This window comes from Muscardinus avellanarius, assembly GCF_963383645.1.
Source record: "Muscardinus avellanarius genome assembly, chromosome: 7".
Classification (NCBI taxonomy): domain Eukaryota; kingdom Metazoa; phylum Chordata; class Mammalia; order Rodentia; family Gliridae; genus Muscardinus; species Muscardinus avellanarius.
In genome coordinates this window covers 3417693-3438464 of record NC_137793.1, presented here as the reverse complement: position 1 = coordinate 3438464, position 20772 = coordinate 3417693, and the positions used below count along the sequence as shown (strand labels likewise).

At 59.6% G+C, this 20772-nt stretch overlaps 1 protein-coding gene across 3 annotated transcripts; it reads left to right on the top strand.

Moving 5' to 3' along the window:
- Positions 1–770: 770 nt before the first annotated feature.
- PDLIM4 (PDZ and LIM domain 4) lies at positions 771–15055 on the top strand (the record flags this gene model as incomplete). 3 transcript variants are annotated; one of them, XM_080699368.1, is made up of 7 exons in its annotated part: positions 771–863; positions 5894–6045; positions 9938–10019; positions 13799–13965; positions 14170–14333; positions 14615–14732; positions 14851–15055. In XM_080699368.1, 7 exons carry the CDS (start codon positions 771–773, stop codon positions 15053–15055), a joined length of 981 nt encoding a protein of 326 aa, XP_080555494.1. The 3 variants fall into 3 exon arrangements, with proteins under 3 accessions (XP_080555494.1, XP_080555496.1, XP_080555495.1); XM_080699370.1 differs by lacking the exon at positions 14615–14732 and having other exon boundaries at positions 14851–14921; XM_080699369.1 differs by lacking the exons at positions 5894–6045; positions 9938–10019.
- Positions 15056–20772: the final 5717 nt, after the last annotated feature.

Here is a 20772-nt window from a genome sequence, read left to right as displayed (position 1 = left end):
AAGAGTGGTGGGCAGGGCTCTGGCCAAGCCCCCGCACCTTCAGAAGCGGTTTCAGGATATCCCAGGGAGAGCAGACCTCCCTGGGAAGGGCCCCAGGGAGAGAAGGGCCCCAGTTGAAGGGTGTGCCCAGCAGACAGCACTACTGCCCCCTCCTTTCCCTGGGGAAACGCAGCTCCTGGCAAGGGATGGGGGGGGGGGTCCTGCAAAGAGACAGACAGCTTGGAAGGAGCTGGCAGCAAGAGCCGGGACTCCTGGAAGGTCAAAGTGCCTCGCTTGGACCCAGGCCAGAGACCCCTCCTCCAGGCAGCCGTCCTGGCCTCCCCGATCTAGTTCGGACGCCTTTCTGTTTCCACCTCTGTCAGAGTCCGAGGCCCAGGCCTGCTAGGTCCAGGATTCCGGACCAGGGGGCTACTCTGGCCGCAGGTTTCAGAGTAAGGCGCGCCCCATCCCCCATCTGGGCCGCCCCCAGCCCCGGCCCAGCCCGGGCGCCGCCCCGCCCGGTAGAAGCGACTTCCAGGGGTCGGCGCGAGCTCGGGCCGGCTGGGTGCATGGGTGCAGCCCGTCGGGGCCGTCGCGGGGGTCCCGGGCAGCGGTGGGCGCGGGCCGGGCGGCGGGGCCGAGGGGCGCGTCCCGGGCGCCCGGTGGGAGGGTCGGCGGCGGCGGGGCCAATCCGGGCGCGGGGGCCGCGGGCGGGCCGGGGGCGGGGCGCGGCGGCGGCGGCGGCGGCTCCTCGGTGTCCGGCTCGGCTCCGGCGGCGGCTGCGGCCCGCGATGCCCCACTCGGTGACCCTGCGCGGCCCCTCGCCCTGGGGCTTCCGCCTGGTGGGCGGCCGGGACTTCAGCGCGCCCCTCACCATCTCGCGGGTGAGTCCGATGGCCGCGGGGGAGGGGCGGGCGGGTGGTCCCGGGTCCCCACCCCGTCCTCCAGGGCCACCCGGGACCGATCCCCGACGTGTCCGAGGCTTGAAAGTGGACGGTGGGCCCGGTCGACCCCCGGGCTGCGGGCGGACAGGACAGCGCCGTCCCTCTCCCCCTGGGCCTGCTCCCCCTGTCCCATGGAGACCCCCCCACGAGTACACACAGCAGCCTGCCTGCCGGGAGGTACTGTGGGCCCGGGAGGGTCCCGCAGACGAGGGCCAGGGGTCTGGGCAGACCTGGGAGGCCCAGGGACTCCTTCAGTCACACCCGCAAGACGGAAGACGGGAGCAAAGTGCCTGAGGCCCCCTCCCTGCCTCTCAAGGGTCCCTGTCCCACAGCTGGAGGCCCAGGGAGGGCCCCCCAGCCCGGGTCCTCTGGAGCTGAGGAAAGCCCCCCCTTCCCCCTGCACTTTGGTTAGTTAGACTCTGCTTTGTGACCTCGGTCACCCCAAGGGGAAGTGACCAGGAGGGAGTTTCGGGTTCCAGGCAAAAGAGAGACTGGCCCATGCGACGGGTGTGAGACCTCTTCCTCAGGGGCCAGCCCAAGGCCACAGAAGCCCCTTTTTGGCAAAGGGGCCAGGGCAGCCACTTTCCTTAGGCTCCCAGGGCGGTGGCCCCACCCTGCCCCCACTTGGGACAGTGAACGAAGAGGTGGCACCACCTTAGGGGGCGTTTCTCTGAGACCTGGGTCCTGCTGTAGGAGGTGCCCAGGGAGGCAGGACCCTGGCCCAGCCTTGGGGCTCCCTGTCTGGAGGGGACTCAGGCCCTGCCTCGGCGGCTCCCAGCTGGAGGGAGCAGAGGAGGGCCGTCTGAGGGCTCTTCCTTGCCCTACAGAGGCTGCTCTGGTTTGGGGATACATGTGTGAGGGGGACAGAGGTCCTTCACTCCCCCTCCTGCCTCCTCTGGCTCTGGGGGCTGGGCCGACTTTCAGGGACTTCTTTTTCCAGTCCTGGGTCCTGGGACGGGGAGGGGGGCACCAGGGGCAGTGTCGAGTCATGGAATCCGGTTTCTGGGGGCCGGGGTGACAGGCAGGGCCAGCTGTCCTAGGAGGCTGTCTACATCTGTCCTCACCGCCAGGTCCCTGGGGTGGAGTGAGGTGGGCCTTCAACACATTGGAAGGCTTTCATCTCCCAGTTCCCTGAGAGACCGAGGCTGGGTGTGTGCAGGGTGTTCATTGTGTGTGTGTGTGTGTGTGTGTGCGCGCGTGTGCATCCAGCGTCTGCCTGTGTGGGTCGTGTTCTGTGTCCACGGGGGAGGGCTGCAGGGGCGCTGGGCCAGCCAGCAGGCCAGGCACCCTGGGCGTGAGGCCGCTGACAAGCTCAGTGGCGGCGGCTGACGGCTGCAGGCGGCCGGGAGCTGAGACATCTGTTGCCCACGCGGCCGCCTGCCCACCGAGGAAAGGCCTCCCTCCACACGTCAGGGCGGCGGCAGCGGCGGCCTTGTCTGGCACAGCTCAGGACGCAGGCCCCTGGCAGGCCAGCCCTCTGGAAGAGGGGTTTGCCAGAAGGAGCCCCTCTTTGTCCCCTGAGTCACACCGCACCCGCTCAGGCCCCGGAGCCGGGATGGCTGGGCCTGGGTTTGGTGGGATCTGGGAAGACTTACAGGGCTGGGGAGTTACAGGCCGCAGCTTGCCCGAGCAGGTACCTCGGGGCACAGCTACAGGGACGGTGCTGTGTGGGGGTGTCCTCACCAAGGGGGCGCAAGATCCACCCTTTCCTGTCCCTCCAGGGCTCCCTGGCCCAGGACCCAGCAGGAAAGGACAGCCTCATACAAAGAGAAAGGGGCTCAGTGCCCGGCAGGTCTGGGGGTACAGTCTTAGTTCAGGAAGCTTCCCCCGAGTCCTGTGTGCCCCAGGAACACTGTCCTGCCCTACAGACAACCCATGGGGACTGCTGGCCTTTCCCAAGCCTCAGCAGCACCAGGCCCCACCCCACTGGGTGTTGGTACCAGCACCTCCCCAGCGTCCAGTCCCTGGAATGAGCCCACCGTGCCCAGCCTCCTGTGGCTGTCTCACACAGTCCTCGCAATGGCCCTTAGAAATAAGGACTCCTCTGGCCAGGCGTGGTGGCGTACGCTTGAAATCCCAGTCCTTGGGAGGCTGAGACAGGAGGATCACACAGGTTCGAAGCCAGCCTCAGCTACTTAGTGAAACCCTGTGCAACTTAGTGAGACCCTGTTTCCAAATAAAATATAAAATAGGTCTGGGAGTGTAGCCCGGAGGTAGAAAGCCCCTGGGTTCCATTCCCAGTACCACAAAAAAAAAAAAAAAAAAAAAAAAAAGAAAAGAAAGAAGGAAATAAGGACTCCTCTGGCCTGACCTTGCAGGCGGGGACCCTGAGGACAGAGAGGTTAGGGCAACGCACGCAGAGAGGCAGTGGGGAAAGGAATCCAGGCCTGCCTGTGCTCACTGTGACTGTCCGGGGCTCCCAGCCCGCCAGCATCTGTGCCTGGGTGGGGCAGGGCTGGAGCGCAGCCGCAGCAGGTGGGGCTAAGTCACACCCTCTGTCCATCCACCTGGCCTCAGCTGTCTTCCCTTCTTCCTGTGTCACCTGCACACTCTGCAGCTAAAGGGCTGGGCCTGAACTCACCCCTGCCTGCTTGGAGCCCTTGTGGTTCCCAGACACTCAGAAGAGCCGGCTTCTCCAATGCCCCTGACTAGGCCCTTCATACATTGAGTGGCTGTACTTCTCTGGACCTCGGCTTGCTCATCTAGGAAATGGGCTTGCCCTGAGATCTACTGAGACAATGCTGGAGTCACGGTTTCCTGGCCTGGGGCCCTCGCTGACCAGAACTCCCCTAGCTCAGTGGAGCTGGCTGAATCCCAGCCACCCCCGCCCCCCTTTCAAACTTCCTCCGCCCACAGGGACCTGAATACACTCTTGTGTTGGCTGAGTCACCCACAGCTAGACTCTTCCAGGGGGGGCAGGGTGCCCCTCTTTATTCATATGTAGATAGGGTGAGAGCCGACTCTGGCTCACCCAGTGATGAGAGGTTCTTTGAGCTTGTTATGGGAGAAGTGCTCACACAGAGCAGGTGCCCCCCAGGGCAGGAGCCCAGAGCAGGGCAAGGGGATGGTGCCGTGACTATTAATGGCGGGCTGAGGCATTAGGGGTCACAAGAGGGATGCTCTGGGAGGCAGCCAACTTCAGGGCAAATCAGCTGGGCAGTGCCCGCGCCGGGCTCCCCGTCAAAGAGCTGCCAGGGCCTCGGCTTGGTCTTCCCGCTACTGTGAGCTGGTCGAGCTGAGCCTGGCTGGGCTTCCAGGCTCCCGGCCCCACCACGGGACCAAGGCCGCTGGCTGGCGGCTCTTGGGCCACCGCGAGGCCCTGGCTGGAAGCGCTGGGTAAGAATGCCTCGCGTCCCTTTCCAAAGGCTGGGTCGGGGCCGAGACAGAGCGAAGGCTTCCCCGTCGCCTGGATTCCCCTGGCTGCTCACTCGGGTTGTTCCAGGAGTCTGTCCCCAAACACCCTCCCCTAGGTGGCCTTCATCAAGGGACAGCCTCCATTGTAAGATCTCCAAAGGTGGCTGCTTGACTCTGTGGGGGTCAGAGTGACCCTGGGGCTGCAGGGGAAGTGCAGGTGGGATTGTGACCCCGGAGTGCAGGCTGGCAGCTGGAACTGGAGGCCCAGGGCTTGTCTGAGGAGGTAAGGTTCGGAGCGCTCCAGTTTTTAATTGTAATGAGGCATAACGATGCAGGAGGACAAGGCGGCGATGGGGACAGGCAGGGTCTCCCAGAGGAAGGGGCCTCTGTGCCGAGTCCTAAAGGAGCAGGAGGAAGCTCGAGAGTAGGGCTTGGGAGTCCAAGGAACGGTGTTAGTGGAGGATGGGGACAGCGCAGGCGGCGCCTGCGTACCCAGGGCGTGCAGATGGGCTGAGCAGCCCGCGGCGGCAGGAGGCATGCGCAGAGGGATGGGAGGCGAGAGGAAGCGGCCCCTCAGTCTGGCTGAGGGACATTGCCCAGGTGCTGCACTGTGACATGTCCCCGCTCTGTCCACATCTGTGAGCACCTGTGTGTCTGTGTGGCCCCTGCGTGGCTTTGGGTACGTATGCAGGTTGGAAAAGCAACTTCCCACTTGTACCAGGTCAGAGGAAGCCCCTTATGTGGTACTGGGATTGAACCCAAGGGCATTCTACCTCTGAGCTGCACCCCAACTCTATTTTATTTTTTATTTTTGGTGGTACTGGGGTTCCTGGAAGCCCTTCTACCTCTGGGCTACACTCCCAGGCCTGTTTTATATTTTTATTTGGAAACAGGGTCTCTCAAGCCAGCGTGGCTGACTTTGAACCAGGGAGATCCTCCTGTCTCTGCCTCCCAAGCGCAGGGATTACAAGCGTGCATCACCAGGCCCGGCTTTATTTTTTATTTTGAAACAGGATCTTACTAAGTTGCAGAGGGCCTCACTAAGTTGCAGAGGGCCTCGCTAAGTTGACCAGGCTGGCCTCAAATCTGCAATTCTCCTTGTCTCAACCTCTCAAGTACTGGGATTACAGATATGGGCTGCCATCTACCATGCCTGGCTAGGAAGTCCTTTTTATATACCCTTCCACCCCGCCAGCCAGGTGCTGCGTTGTTTGCTTGGGGTGTGTGGGTGTGTGTGGCACTGAGGGTGGAACCCAGAGGCCTTCTACCTCTGGGCTACACTCCCAGACCTATTTTATATTTTTATTTGGAAACACGGTCTCACTAAAGTGCTGAGAGCCTCACTAAGTAGCAGAGGCTGGCTTCGAACCCGTGCGATCCTCCTGTCTCAGCCTCCCAAGTGCTGGGAGTACAAGCGAGCACCCCCACACCTGGCTGATTTTGGTCTTTAAAGCAGAGGCCGCAGCGAGGCCACACGGGGGGGCTCCCCAGCTTCTTAGCTTTCCTACCCCTGGGTCATACTGGCCATTATGGCCACACTGGCCAGGTTCTGAGGTTGGAAAGGTCTAGAGCAGGTCCCCTGGTGACTTTGCCAACCCTTGATTGTCTGCCCATAGGTCCACGCTGGTAGCAAGGCCGCACTGGCCGACCTGTGCCCGGGGGACCTGATCCAGGCCATTAATGGCGAGTGCACAGCGCTCATGACACACCTGGAGGCCCAGAACCGCATCAAAGGCTGCCAGGATCACCTCACACTCTCCGTGAGCAGGTACCCGGGGCAGCAGGCCGGGAGGGTGGGCACCAAGGGCTGGTGGGTATGGGCGGCGGTGCCTTTTGCTGGAGCCGGCCTCAGCACAGCTGCGCTGCCTCAGCTCCTAGGCCCGGCCCCGACGGGCATTGGGGGCTCACTTAGAGCTGGGGGAACTTAGGAGACGAATCCCCTTTCCACTCAGGGCTGGAAGTGTGTTGGGACATTGTGGCAGACATAGCAGGCAGTGGGAATAAGACCCCAAGTCACTGCTAGGGCATTCAGACCACAACTTCCCCTTTCTGGTGGCCAGCTTGATGACCATGAAGAAGCCGTTTCACGTGCAAAAGCTCGGGTACCCTCAGACTTAAAGGTAAAACCTAATGTAGCCGGGCGTGGTGATGCATGCTTGGAATCCCAGGACTTGGGAGGCTGAGACGGGAGGATCTCAGGTTCATGGCCAGCCTCTAATGAAGCCTCTGCAACTTAGTGAGACCCTGTTTCTAAATAAAGAATAACAGGAGGTGTAGCTCGGAGGTAAAATGCCCTTGCCCTTGGTTCAATCCCTAGTATTGCAAAATATATAAATATAAAAATAATGCAAGCCCCACCTCACAGATGGGACCACTGAGGCTCAGGAAGGTCAGAGAGTGCTTGAAGTCACAGAGTGGGCGGTGGGGAAGCAAAATGGCCCTCAGGCCTCTCCCACTGCCAAGGACTCCTCTCCCTCTCCTGGCTCCCAGCTTCTTTTACCAGGGTCAGAAGCCCAGGCCTCTGCTCTGGTTAAATCTGAATTTGGGACAAGCTTCCTGCCATGGACGGTGTCGTGTTCTGCAGCCCTTCATGAAGGGGAGGACAGGGGGTCACGAGCCCCATCATGCCATGAGGCCAGGTCCAGCCGCCACGCCTTGCTTGGGTCCTTGGTCTCAGGTCAGCAACAGCCGGCAGCTGGCCTGACCCGAGCCCCGCCGGCCCCGCCTGCTGCTTCTGCCTCCAGAGGAGTCATGGAGCTGCTCCTCTCTGCCACGTTCACTGCCAGCAGGGACTTTCCACGACCCCCTGTGGAAAACTGTGGGCGAAACGTCCCACACCACAACACGGCTAACCATGCCTTACAGCTGGCAGGGCGGGAGGTGGCCCGCTGGCCCTGAGCCTCTCACCGCAGTGGGAAGGTTTAGGAAGCAGCTCCTGTTTGTACTGGGCCCGGGACCAAGTCTGGGTTGGGGTCAGGACCCCCAGCGGTGCCCCTGGCACTGAGTCCAGGACTTGTTCACTCTGCTTGTGCATGGAGGGGCGTCCCAGCCTGGGAGCTCAGAAAGGCTGGTCCCTGTCCAGACTTGGGACCTTGGGCACCCAGATGACTTCTGTCAGCCTGGGTTTCCTTTCCCATAAAACAGGATCACGGTCATCACCCTCTGCCAGACTGAGGGACGGCTGCTTGGGGCAACCGTCAGCACGGCTCTGCCACAAATGCCCTGAGGCCTCCCACTTGGCCGGGTTCCTGGGCCCTGACTCACCTCCGGCTCTGACTCCAGGGAGCAGGGGCAGCCCTGCTGGCGATGGAGTTGCGGGGGGCCCGAGTCAGGAGATTCCCAGAGAGCATGATGTCAGGGAGGGGTGCTGCAGGTCCCCCCTTCTTTCCTCCCCTGCTCAGGGTCCCGTGACCCATCTGGCCCTGGAGCCCGTCACAGTGCTGGGCCACAGCACCACTCAGGCCCTGGGAACCGAGCTGCCCCGGCAGCCCTCGACTTCCTCCTTTCAGAGTGGGGGCCGCCTCGTGACCTGGCACTGGATGCTGACGAGGTACCAGGCCTGGTCTCCCACATGCGTGCTCTGGGGGGGCCAAGACATGTGCCGCCTTGAGCCTCTGGCCCAGCATCCCACCCCCTGGACCCTCCCCCTGCAAGGCCTACCTTGCTCTCAGATCCTGTGTCTGAGCCCCAAAGGCCCCTCCCACTCACAACATGGGCTCCACGGAGGAACAGCCTGGTGAGCTGGCTGGTGTGGGTGACCGCATGGCCCAGACCAGCTTCGCTGCCCGCTCTGTCTGAGGATTCTTATCCCCGCAGACCTCCCCTCAGAGTGAAACATGTAGTAGAGGCTCGGCCTCTCTGCTAGGGTAACTTCATCTGGAGCCAGAGCCAGGCGCCCAACACCCAAGTTAACCCACCCTTCCTGGGCATGTTCCAGAGGTCCAGCATCAAATCCAGCCCTGACACTGACAGAGTCCACATTGCCCATCACGTGTGGTCCAAGGTGCTTCAATATAGTCCAACCTTTGGCCCTCATTTTGTTTAAAGATGGACACCTGGAGCCCCCCACCCAGCCCAGATCAGGAGTCTGAGATGGGGGTTAACGCAGGCCTAAGCCCTTCATTTTTTTTTTTTTTTTAATGGTACTAAGGATGGAACCCAGGGGCATTCCACCTCCGAACTACACCCCCAGCCCTGTTTTTTATTCTTTATTTTGAAACAGGGTCTCAAAATAAAGAGTTGCAAAAGACCTAAGTAGCTGAGGCTGTCCATGAACCACCATCCTTCTGTCCTAGCCTCCCCAATGCTGGGATTACAAGTGTGGCCACCACACCCGGCTCATAAGCTTTTCATTGTTATCTTGTGCCTTGGGCCACCCTCATGGCTCCTGGAGCTCTGTGCCCTCTGGTTCTTAAACCTCAGGCTTGTGCTGCCCTCCTGGGTGGAACTTCAGAGGTATTCACGGCCGAATCACCATACAGCTGTCCAGCAGAATTCTGCGCAGGTAGAAACCGCAGTCAGCTGAGTTAGGGCGGTCACTGGGGAGCGGAGCTGAGGGGCTGGAGGATTGCCCTGGGATGGCACTGTCTCGATGCCACAGGCCTGGAGAAGGCTACAACCAGATTATTCAATCCCTCAGTGACAAAGGAGAGGCAGGCTCCAGCTGCCAGGACAGTCAGGGACTTCAGGAAGCCCCAGGCGGCCCCTTGTTTGGGGACATTATTTCCCTTCAGTCTAGTTGCCCTGCGGCCAGGCTCCAGGCTCCTTCCTGGCCTGCCTTCTCACTGCTACTGAGCAGAGGGCTGAGCCCGGCCCGTGGCCTCCAGGCCTGCCCGCCGGCTTATGGCAGGTTTATGATGTTTTTCTGCCTCCTGAGTGGTGTTTGGCTTTTGGTTTCTATGGCGAAGCAGGAATTTCCTAATGGCCTGTTTCCCATCTGGGCTGGGCAGACATCAGGGATGACTCTGCCGGCGCAGCAGCAGCAGCAGCAGGAGGGAAGGCGCGCCCCTCGGCGCCTCCGCTTCACCTCCCGGAGAGCCCATCCAGCCCTGGCGGGAGCCTGGGCTCCTGGCTGTCCAGGCACGAGGCCGGCCTTGCTGGGCCTCAAGTTTCTTTTTCTTTTCTTTTCTTTTCTTTTTCTTTTTTTTTTTTTTTTGGTATTGGGGATGGAACTCAGAGGCATTCTACCTTTGAGCTACACCCCAGCCCTACTTTTTATTCTTTATTTTGAAACAGGGTCTCACTGAGTTGCAAAGGGCCTCACTAAGTAGCTGAGGCTGTTCTTGAACCACGATCCTCCTGTCTCAGCCTCCCAAGTGCTGGGATCACAAGCGTGCGCCATGCCCGACTCTCTTCGAGTTTCTGTAGGCCACAGAGGGTGGAAGGTGGGGGAGCTGCAGGGCCTTCGCTGAAACCTCTCCAGGAGCTAGACCAGAGTTCTGTGGGGCAGCCGGTGGGAGGGGAGCACCACCCTGCCTGAGGGGGGGCAGATCTAGGCCACAGACACGACTGTGGTCCAGCGGGAAGGATGGAGGTGGTGTCTCTCTCAGTAGGCACAGGCCTGGTCCTGGTGGCTCTGGGCCCAGAGCTCAGTCCCTCTGGATGGTGGTTCCCAGGCATGATGGGCATGAGGTATCTGACCATCTCAATTCCTACCACAGGCCTGACAGCAGGAGCTGGCCCAGTTCCCTTGAGGACGGCAAGGCCCAGGCACACAGGATCCACATTGACCCCGAGGCCCAGGTATGTACAGACAACGCGTGGCCTGGGCTGGCTCGGAGCCCAGGGCAGCGGGGTTCACCCACTGTGGCTTCCTCACTGTGGCTCTCAGGTGCCCAGGATGGGGATGGAAGCAGAAGGCTCCCCGGGACCTATGGCTTTCCCATGCCACTCAGATGACGAGCGCCTGCTGGGGCTCCGTCTCTACTCCCCCAAGTCCTGGGTTCTGGACAGAGGTCCCCATGAGGAGTGGGGGCTGGGCTGCTAGAGTTTACTCTGGTACCCACAATGCTAGAATAGGTGTGAAGTCAACAGGCCTGGCTGAGGGGTGTGGAGAGGTGCAGCCGCGAGTGGCACAATGATCTCAGGCCATCGGATGCTCCTCTGCCTCGTCCTTTCTGTGTAGGACAGAAGTCACAGCCACAGTCTGGTCCTCATGGACAGCGAGGGGCCAGGCTGCTTTAGGACCTTTCTCAGCCGAGACTGGGGTACCTAGAGGCAGCTCAGCATCTCTGGGCCACTGGGTTGGAGCCAGGTGGAGGCTGGGCTGATCCGTGCCGGGCCTGAACCCTGGGGCCCTGTGGTGGGCTGCGGCCTCTGGGCCTGCTTCCATTACTATGTCCACGTGGAAAAAAGCCTCGCAGGAAGAGGTGGCTTGGCCAAGAGGAAAGGGCTGCCTGGCCCTTCCTCGCCACCTGCTCTGACATTCCTCCCACCTCGCCTGGGCCGGCACCCACAGCCAGCTGAGCGCCTTTGTACTCATTCTGGCCCGGGGGTGGGGGGGCACGTCGAAGGCTGGGATAGGGGAAGCGAGGGGCCAAAGGAGCCAGAGTGGACACGGGTCTCATCCCGGGGCCCAGAGGGCTTCCTGGAGGAGGGGCATCCAAGCCCAGACCTGAGGGCTAGGGGGTGTAGGGTAGCACAGCTCATGGCCAGTGGGCCTGGGGAGGGATGGAGTCTGTAGAGCGGTGCCCCTGGCCCTCCTTGACAGGCTGAAGCTAAGGGGGAGGGATTTTCCACCAGGGCAGGGCTGTGCATCAGCTACCATCCCGCTCTTGTACTTAAAAGGTCACAGGCTCCACGGGTGGCGACAAAACACCCCGTGCCCCGCCCTTACAGGGCTGTGTCCTCACTCACAGACACAGGCCTCTTTGTGCACGCTGCGCCCACCCTCTGCCTGCCTGCGGGGCTGTGGCTGGCTGGAGCCATCGGAGTAGAAAGCCACGGTTAGCCCTAGGAGCTGCACAGGGCACCCGGCACGCATCCCCAAGTGGAACGGGGCAGCCCCCCTACCCTGCAGGGTCATAGGAGACCCTTTTCTTCGCAGGCCTCGTGTGGGAACACGAGGGACCCTGGGCTAAGGGGGAGGACGAGGGAGTGAGGAGGAGGGGCTCCTGGAGGGCGGCTTGCAAGCCTAGAGAGTCAGGAGCTGGAGGGGGCGCGCGAGCCCTCCCACCCCAGCCCAGAGCCGCAACGCAGCCTGGGAAGTGCCCCCTGCCCTCCTGGGCTTGGCGTCGCTTCCAGTCTAGTTGTGCCTGGATTCGGACTCTAGTCATTTGGAAACTGTTGAGCCAGCAGGTGGTGACCCCATTCTGCTGAAAACCCCAGTGAGGCGTGGGCAAGCAGGTCAGCAGCCGGCGGGTACGCAGAGCAGGCAGCGGTGGCATGCCGTGCCCGCCACAGCGAGAGGGCGAGCCCAGGAGTGGGGCTCTGGACCCCCTGTGACGGCCACGCAGCCGATGGGCATTTGCCGGTGCCAGGCACGTGCTAGGCAATTGGTATGCCATTGTCTTATTAAGGAACCTACGATATAGGGACCATCCTGTTCCCAGCTCACAGATGAAGAAACCGAGATTCAGAGGGCAAAATGACTTAACAAGTTAGGGAGCCGTAGAGCCGGGACTCTGGCAAAAACGGGGGTCACGAGAAGCCGCTGTGTGGGTGGCCGCGGGAGGGGCCGATGACCCGCAGTAGACTCCCACACCCTGCTGGGTGGGGGTAGGTGGGGTCCTCTGCCCTCCCAGCCTCTGGCTCCTCAGACTCCCACTCCCCCTTCCCATGGAAGCCTCCAGCCCCACCCCCACCCACCACGGCCCATCTGGTCCCCATTAGAGGCCAGTCCTGCCTGTCTACAAACATGTGGGCGAGCGCTCAGGTTTCTCCAGGGCTTGTCTGGGGTCTGCTGGGGACAGGGTCTCACCGCTGCTGCATCGAGGGGGGCCCGCCTGGGCAGCAAGACTCCGCTTTGTCTGCTGGGGTAGGGAAAAAGCAAGGTCCTGCATTCACACAGCTGCTGGCCCGCTTGGTCTCTGAGCTCCCGCCTTGCAGAAAGCCGGGGCTGTCAGGGCAGCGCTTGCACGCCGGCTGGGCCTCATGCTGCGGGCTCGTTCCCGCTGGAGTAGGCATCCTTTGCTCCCTACCCGGGCTCGGTCCACACTGCAGAGCAGAGGGGTTGACGTGTCACCTTCCTGGTTGGGGCTGAGACCTCCCCCATGGCCAAGATGTGAACCTTACCCTAAAATCGCGCTATTCTGGCTGCCAGCCCAGTTTCAGCCCCAGGAGCCAAACTGTGGCCTTCCCCAGGGTGACCAGTGCTGGCGCCAAGCGTATGCAGCCGTGTGTGTGATCAGGTGTGCATAGGCAGCCCGACTGATGGGCTCAGATTGTCCTTGTGTGTGGGCAGGTCTTTAGACATACTTGTAAAACTGGGAGTGTGTGTCCTCTGTTGGCACTGCTGTGGGTAGGCTTCTGTGCCTACAAGCTGAGGACGGCATGGCTTTGGACTCCTCAGGGACAGAGATCGCAGTCCCCGCTCAGACCCATGCCAGAGATATGCCTCGTCCTCACAGACTGTGAGGACACAGAGCACTTTTTCACCTGTTGCAGCCACGGACACTAGGCCGTCTTGCAGCAGCGGTAGGAAGCCCTGAGCCTGCCCAGCCCCTGCCCTTTATCTGCTATGCCCAAAGAAGGCTACTTAGTGCTGGGCATGGTAATCCTAGTACATGGGAGGATGAGACAGGAAAATCACAGGTTCAAGGCCAGCCGTAGCAACTTAGGGAGACTCCCAGCAATTTAGCAAGACTTTGTTTCAAATTAAAAGATGAAAAGGGTTGGGGGGGGGCCTGGTGTGGTGGCGCGCGCTTGTAATCCCAGCATTTGGGAGGCAGGGACAGGAGGATGGCGGTTCCCAGCCAGCCTCAGCTACTTAGTGAAGCCCTTCACAACTTATTGAGACCCTGTTTCAAAATAAAGAATAAAAAAATAGGGCTGGGGGTGTTGCTTGGAGGTAGAATGCCCCTGGGTTCCATTCCCAGTACCTCATAAAAAAGGGGGGCTAAGGATGTAGATTGGATGTAGAATGACTATGGGTTTAGTCCCAATACAAAACCAAGAAACAAACAAAAAAGTAGAAGGCTACTTACTGTGGCCTGGGAAGTAGGAGAAGGGTGTAGGCACAGGCCTGGAGGGCCATGGACACACAATGATTGAGGAGCCTTCTAGGCTACAGGACAGGAGTTAACTTGTACACAGAGTTCCCTGCCCTAGGCCCACCTGGTACCCAGCACTGTTATGACAGGTAGAACACTCAGCACCAGGGCTCCTTTGACAGAAAGCCACATAGTTTGCTGCGGCCACAGCGGCTTTGAAAGGCTTCTGGGACGGGCTTCCCTGGCTGGGCACCATAGCCTAGATACGCCAGGGCAGAGCAGCCAGCATCCATGGGGCTGGTGTAACAGGGCGGGGTGAGGTGAACAATGAACAACCAGAGGGTCTCTAGTGCCTAGGCCTCACTCTTACAGGATGGCAGTCCAGTGCCCAGCAGGAGGCCCTCAGCCACTGGAATCGGGCCAGAAGACATCAGGCTGGGCCTGGGGTCACCTCGCCTTCCAGTCCCTCACAATGGCAACAGCGATGAGGCCGCCCTGCCAACCCAGATGAGCTCTCTGCACGTGTCTCCACCCCCCAGGTAGTTCACAAACTTGGCCTCCACAGCCACATCCAGGCCCTGTCTTAGTCCCCCATCCCTCAGACCTCACCAAGTCCCATCCTGAACCCCACTACTTGATCCTTGGGTCTCATCCAGTTGGATTCTGACTCATAAAGTCCTCCCCCAAGCCAGAGAGTCAAGGCTGCAATGGCAGCCCTGGCTCACCGTGTCTTTCCTGCCCAGCGCCGACCCAGCCCGAGGCCTGCATAGGAACCGCGACTGCAGAGTGGACGTGGGCTCTGATGTGTACCGGATGCTGCGGGAGCCCGCCGAGCCGCCCACCATGGAGCCCAAGCAGTCAGGCTCTTTCCGCTACCTGCAGGGCATGCTCGAGGCTGGGGAGTGCGGTAAGACCCCGGCCACCCGACCTTTCCTCCCTTCCCACTCACTACACACCCGGGGCTTGCCGGTGCCCGGCCCCCGCCTCCTCCATCTCCACAGCGCATCCCCACAGCCCTGCCGTGGCCTTGCCTTCCGATCCCCACCCACCCCTGCTGCTGCCCCTGGTCCCACATCCGCCAAACCCCCTTCCCAGTTTCCCCTCAAATGGCCCCAGGAGCAGCACTCCGTAGAAATGGAGTTCTGCCCTCTCCCTCTGGGCTCATGCCATCTGCAATTTGGGTTTCAGGGGAGCGGCCTGGGCCCGGGGGCCCCTGGAACCTCAAGCCCACAGCCAGCAAGCTGGGTGCGCCGCTGAGCGGCCTACAGGGGCTACCCGAGTGCACGCGCTGCGGCCACGGGATTGTGTGAGTACCCCCACCCCACTGGCGCTGCCTCGGGGACCGCAGCTCTCCAGGGCCCTGGATGGGCGGGCTGGAGGGGCTTCTGCTGACCCAACGCCCTTCTCTCCTTTTTCCCCATCAGGGGCACCATCGTCAAGGCGCGGGACAAGCTCTACCACCCGGAGTGCTTCATGTGCAGTGACTGTGGCCTGAACCTCAAACAGCGCGGCTACTTCTTCCTGGACGAGCAGCTGTACTGCGAGAGCCATGCCAAGGCACGCGTCAAGCCGCCCGAGGGCTACGACGTGGTGGCCGTGTACCCCAACGCCAAGGTGGAGCTGGTCTGAGCCAGGACCGCCGCTCCTACCCCTGCTGCATCTACTGTCCCCCGTGGCCCGTGTAAATATGTGTTTCTCCTGGCCTCTAATAAAGTCCCCTGTGCAGCCTCCAACCAGGCAGTGCCCTGCCCGCCCGCCTCTAGCACGGCCCATGGCTCCCACGTGCTATGGGGTAACTTCAAGTTAAGCGTCCACAGCCTGGGGGAGGGGATGGCCGACTGCTGTCATGTGTTGTGCCACTGGAAGGACCTGGAGAGGATGTCAGCGCAGCGCCCACAGGCAGCCCCGAGCTGCTGGGAGAGATCGCTTAGCACAGCACAGGCCTGGGGAGACCGCCCTGGCCGCTTCCCGGTATCCTCTCCTCTCTTTTCTCTCCCACCCCACCCAGCCCAACTTTATTCTCTCCTGAGATACATTTTTCTTTCTTTCTCTTTCTCTCCCACTAGAGGGCATGCTTGATTTTTTTTTTTTTTTTTTCCAGAGTGAGAGAGAAGGTTTTAGAAAGAACAGAACGCTGTGTTTCCCCCTCCTGTTTCCAAAGATGCTCCCTCCTGTCTCAAGTAGAAGGAAAATGCCGCTCCTTGGAGCCCCTGCAGTTCCAGCACGGTGGGGCTCCTTGACCTCCGTCCCTAGGTTACACGTGCCTTTACAGACCCTCCTCCTCCTCCTCCTCCTCCTCCTCCTCCTCCTCCTCCTCTTCCTCCTCCTCCTCCTCCTTCTCTTCCTCCTCTTCTCCTTCCTACTGAGGATTGAACCCAGAGGTATTCTAACTCCAAGGTACACCCCCAGCCCTTTTTATTTTTAATTCTGAAACAGGGTCTTGCTCATCTGCTGAGGCTGGTCATGAACCTGTGACCCTCCTGTCTCAGCCTCCCAAGTTACTGAGATTACAGACGTGCACCTCGGTGCCCACTTAGACTCACACTCCTTAAAAATATAAATAGTGGCCGGGTTGGGAGACGGAGACAGGAGGATCGCGCAGGTTCGAAGCCAGCCGCGCTGGCTTAAGAGATTCTGTTTCCAAATAAAAATATAAAAAATAGGTCTAGGAGTGTAGCCCGGAGGTAGAAGGGCTTCCAGGACCCCAGTACCATATATATATATATTTGTTGAGTAGCTTATTCACAGCCACTAGCGCTCCCTGGATTTCAGGTCTGGGGGATCTGTCCTCTATCGTGCTTGCTCTGGCTGAGAAACTGACTGGTTTTTTAATCCCCGTTTGTAGTGAGCCCAAATAGTGTTCGTTGATTCTGTGTTCAGTTTGTGCTTTCACAGATCACAGATGGCCATTTTCACAAATCACAGACGGCCATTATCAGCTCACACTTTCACCCTCAGTGCACAGTAGCACTGCTTCCTCTGCTATCGCCAGCACAGGATATTTTCTTTCTTTTTAATCTGATAAGTACAACACGACATGAAGGTGTTTGAATTTTGCATTTCTCTGATTACTAGCATGGGTCACTCAACAGAAATTTGCCTTGTGCTTTCTGGGGCCGCTGCTGAGGCCATAGCAGGGCGGAGTGGTCCTTGCTCTGAGAGCGTGCTTGTGGATTCCCCTGAACTTTTCATCCATTTTGCCAAGTTTTGCTTCTTTTTTTTCCCTTTGGTACTGGGAATGGAACCCAGGGGCATTCTACCTCCGAGCTACACCCCCAGCCCTATTTCCTATTCTTCATTTTGAAACAGGGTCTCATTGAGTTGCAGAGGGCCTCACTAAGTAGCTGAGGCTGTCCACAAACCGCGATCCTCCTGTCTCAGCCTCCCGCGTGCTGGGATGACAAGCGTGCCCACCACGCCCGGCTTTCTTAACTTCTTATTAATGATTGGTAGGAGTTTTTCATTCTCTTGCAAGAATCTTTTTTGGAAGATTTTATTCGTGTGTGTGTGTGTGTGTGTGTGTGTGTGTGTGTGTGTGTGTTATGAGGAATGGAACCCAGGGGAATTCGACCTCCAAGCTACACCCTCAACCCTATTTTTTTATTCTTCATTTTGAAACTGGGCCTCGCTGAGCTGCAGAGGCCTCACTAAGTGGCCGAGGCCGGCTGTGAACCTGTGACCCTCCGTCCCGGCCTCCCAAGTGCTGGATTCCGAGCGAGCATCACCGCGTGCAGCTTGGGTTTTGTTCTTTGGTCCGTATTGCTGCTCCTGGGACAGTCTCACGTTCCTTCAGCACTGTTGTGCCGGCTGAATAGCCACCTTCTCTCCATGCCCTACCTTTACAGACACGCCAGGGCTGTCTATTCCTGTGCACGTTTTGTTGTCAGTGTAGACCCAGCAGGTCAGACTCTTGGAGAACAACCTCCTTGGACCATGACGGGGGCGTCCCTGAGTCTAGCACGAGAGCCGGCCTCGGGGTCCCAGGAAAGGACCGTGATCTATGATTCAGGTGTTAATATTCACCTTCTAGTAGATTCTGTGTGTGTGTGTGTGTGTGTGTGTGTGTGTGTGTGTGTGTTGGCACTGGGGTCATTTAACCTCCGAGCTATACCCCTTTCCCAATTATATTTTTTTTTTGAAACTGTGTCTCACTAGGTTGATGAGAGTCTCATTACTTGCTGAGACTGCCCTCAAACCTGCGATCCTCCTGTCTCAGCCTCCCAAGTACAGGGAGTGCAGGCGTGCCTCACCACAACTGACTTAGTAGATTTTTATTTCCATTGTCTTCTCCTTAGATCTTGCGCTCCTGCTTAAATTAGTTCTAGGTGTTCCTTCCAAAGGCTCCATCCTCTGACCCCTCCATCCCAGAGGGAACATGGCTCAGGGCAGTGGACAGATAGATACCTCCAGAGAAGCTTGGGTCCCTGGCCATGGTCCTGCAGTGACCTAGGATGCTCCTTCCCACCCTTGTTCCCTTTTGCTTCTGAAAGGTCAGACTGTGTCAAGGCCCTGGCCTCAGGTGGCGCACGCGCGCGCGCACACACACACACACACACACACACACACACACACACTCCCTGTAGCTACCCCCAAGTTGGATGTGGCAGTGGAAAAATTCTACCTTCTCTCCCCACCCCACCCTGGGCTCAGGCCCAAACAAAGAGGATGACTAGCAGCTGCGGAAGCCATTAGACACAGGAACAGGTGGGAAAAGCTCGGGAGCCATGGGCCCAGGCCCCACCCCATCCACACTCCCCCACAGAGGCAGAGCGGGCTCGGAGTGCACGGGGTGTGGCCACCACTGCCTGTGTTCACCTCAATCCCTGAAATGAAACTGCCCTTCCCCCCACAGGGACTACCCACTCAAACTGAGCCCCCTGATGCCCTCAGTTTCCCCTAAGCCAACAGCTCCACCCCTGCAGGGCTCCGGAGCCAGAGCAGCCCCTGCCTAGGCGCCTGAGGGAGGAGCGGAGGGTGCAGTGGTGCCCACAGCTGCCGCCCCGTGTCACCGAGCTGTCCATCCGGCTCAACTCAGCCTCTCCCCAGCCCCTGGCCCGTGTCTTCTGCCTGGGGGCTCTAAATGGGCGGACACGGGGTGAATCATGAGAAGCTGGGGACGGGGTCCATGTGAGACAAGATCTTTGTGGCCCAAGGTCCTAGTCCTGAGACTGGGGATGTCAGAGTTCCTCTCCGAGAGAGGTGGGCAGATCCAGAGCCAGGATCCCCAGCCCAGGGCCCAGGCCCATTCTGCCCAAGCCAACTCCTCGTCCTTGTCCTGGGGGGAGGCCTTTGAGGGCCCAGGAGCCAGGGACTTGGCCTGGCCATCCTCCCCCACCTGGCCATCCCATCCTGCCCGGCGCTATCTGCTGGGCCTTCCTCAGAGCCCACTTGGGACCAGCTGTAGGGATCACTCACTCCCTGCGTCCACCCTCCCACCCAAGCGCTGGCCTCACACGTAAGCCCTCTGGACCTCAGGCCGCCGAGGGACCGCTTTGTCTCGGCCCCGCCGCATCAGGCAGTTCGCTGTTCCCTAAGTCTCCTGCTTCTACGCCCTGAAGACTGTCTCCCAAGCTCAGAAGGCCTTCCTCCTCTTGCTTCCCCCAGCTAACTCCGACTGCTTTAAGGCCCAGCTCCAGTGCTGGGAGCACAGCCACGGCTTCCTACCCCAGGCCAAGCCCCTCGTTCCCATCCACACGTCTTCCACCCCACCCTTCCCATTCCTGCCCAGCGCCTCTGGCACAACCTGTTTTCTTCTTGGTCGGAGCCTCGCCTAGACCTACCTCTGTCCTGCCCAGACCCCAGCCAGGAACTGGGAGGCACTGGGGCTCTGGGGCCAGCACTCACACTTGCACACACATGGACGCGTGCACACACATGGATGCCTGCACACACATGGACACATGAACACACGGGAACACATGCACACCCTTGCCTTCCACCACCACTTTCCTCGCCTCTCACTCCGGGTCTTTGCAGGCACCCTGTCCAGGCGCTGGAGAGGAGGTAAGTCCTGGAGGGCAGCTACCTTCCTCCTGCATCCTCAACCCCAAAGGAGCTGGGTGTGGTGGTGCAGGCTTGTGATCCTACTACTCAGGAAGCTGGGACAGGATCGCAGGTTCACAGCCAGCCTCAGCAACTTAGGCTCTTGGCAACCTAGTGAGATCCTGTTTCCAAATAAGAAATAAAATCAGGCGGGGGGTGGGAAGGTTGGAGGTAGAAGGCCTCTGGGTTCCATCCCTAGGACCAAAACTAAATATTTACTAAGAACCTGCTATGTGTCAACCATGGAGCTACATGCTAGAAAAACATTTTGAACAAACAAAACGAATCAGTGCAGGCTGCAGACAGTGCTGTGGGGAACACAGAGGATGCTACAGTAGAGGCCAGGGATCGCTTCCCCTAGGGAGCCTGGCGGGGCCTCCTGGAGCACCAGGCGGTTGCGCAGAGAGCCGAGGTGGCCAGGGAGCAGCTGTGCAGCTCTCTGGGGGTGGGGGATCACCAGGCCCAAGGCCCTGGAAGGGCCGGGAGGAGCTCTGTGTTACTGCGTCCCCAGGACAGCCGGAGCGACTGGTGGTAGCCGAGGAGGTCGTGGGGGTGGGAAGGACAATCAAGCTGACCCCGTCAGCCTTGGTAAGGACTTCGGCTTTTGCCCAGAGATGGCACGCCAAAGGAGTGGCGTGACCAGAAGAGAAGAGACAGTCGGGGGCAAAGGTGGAGTCAAGGAGACCCACGCAGGCATGACTGCACTCAGCCCTGATCCCTAACCAGCTGCCTTCTGCCCCAGAGCTGCCGGGCCCTCGCCAATCCCTTCCCAGGCCGTCCTGGCCTCCCTGTCTCCTGTCAGCCCTCAATCCTTCTCCACATGATGACAGAGGGTGTGTGAGTTAGATATACCATGTTCCCTAAAGAACTCACTTAGTGACATTTGGAGCTGATGTGACAGTCGTGAAGGCTGTATCATAGAAGTGGGTAAATCCACTGTAATGGACTTAGCTGGAGCACTGGGAGGCAGGTAAGGGTGGGCTGCACCTTGGGATTATATATGGTTCCTCTCTGTCTTGCTTCCAGCCTCTATGATGTGAGGAGCTCAGCCAAGGGCTTCCCCTGCCTCCTGCCGCCATGCCCTGAGATCTGCGGCACCCCCCCTCCCATGGACTGAGCCCCAAACCCTAAGCAAATAAATCTTCTTTCCTCTAAGTTATGTGGTCAGTCTTTAGATTATAGCTGCAAGAATGCTGACCGGAACATGGGGGTTTTAAAATATACTACCATGTCCAGCTGCATGCAGTGGCACACCTGTGATCCCAGTACACTAAACAGGAGGATTGCAGGCTGGAGACCAGCCT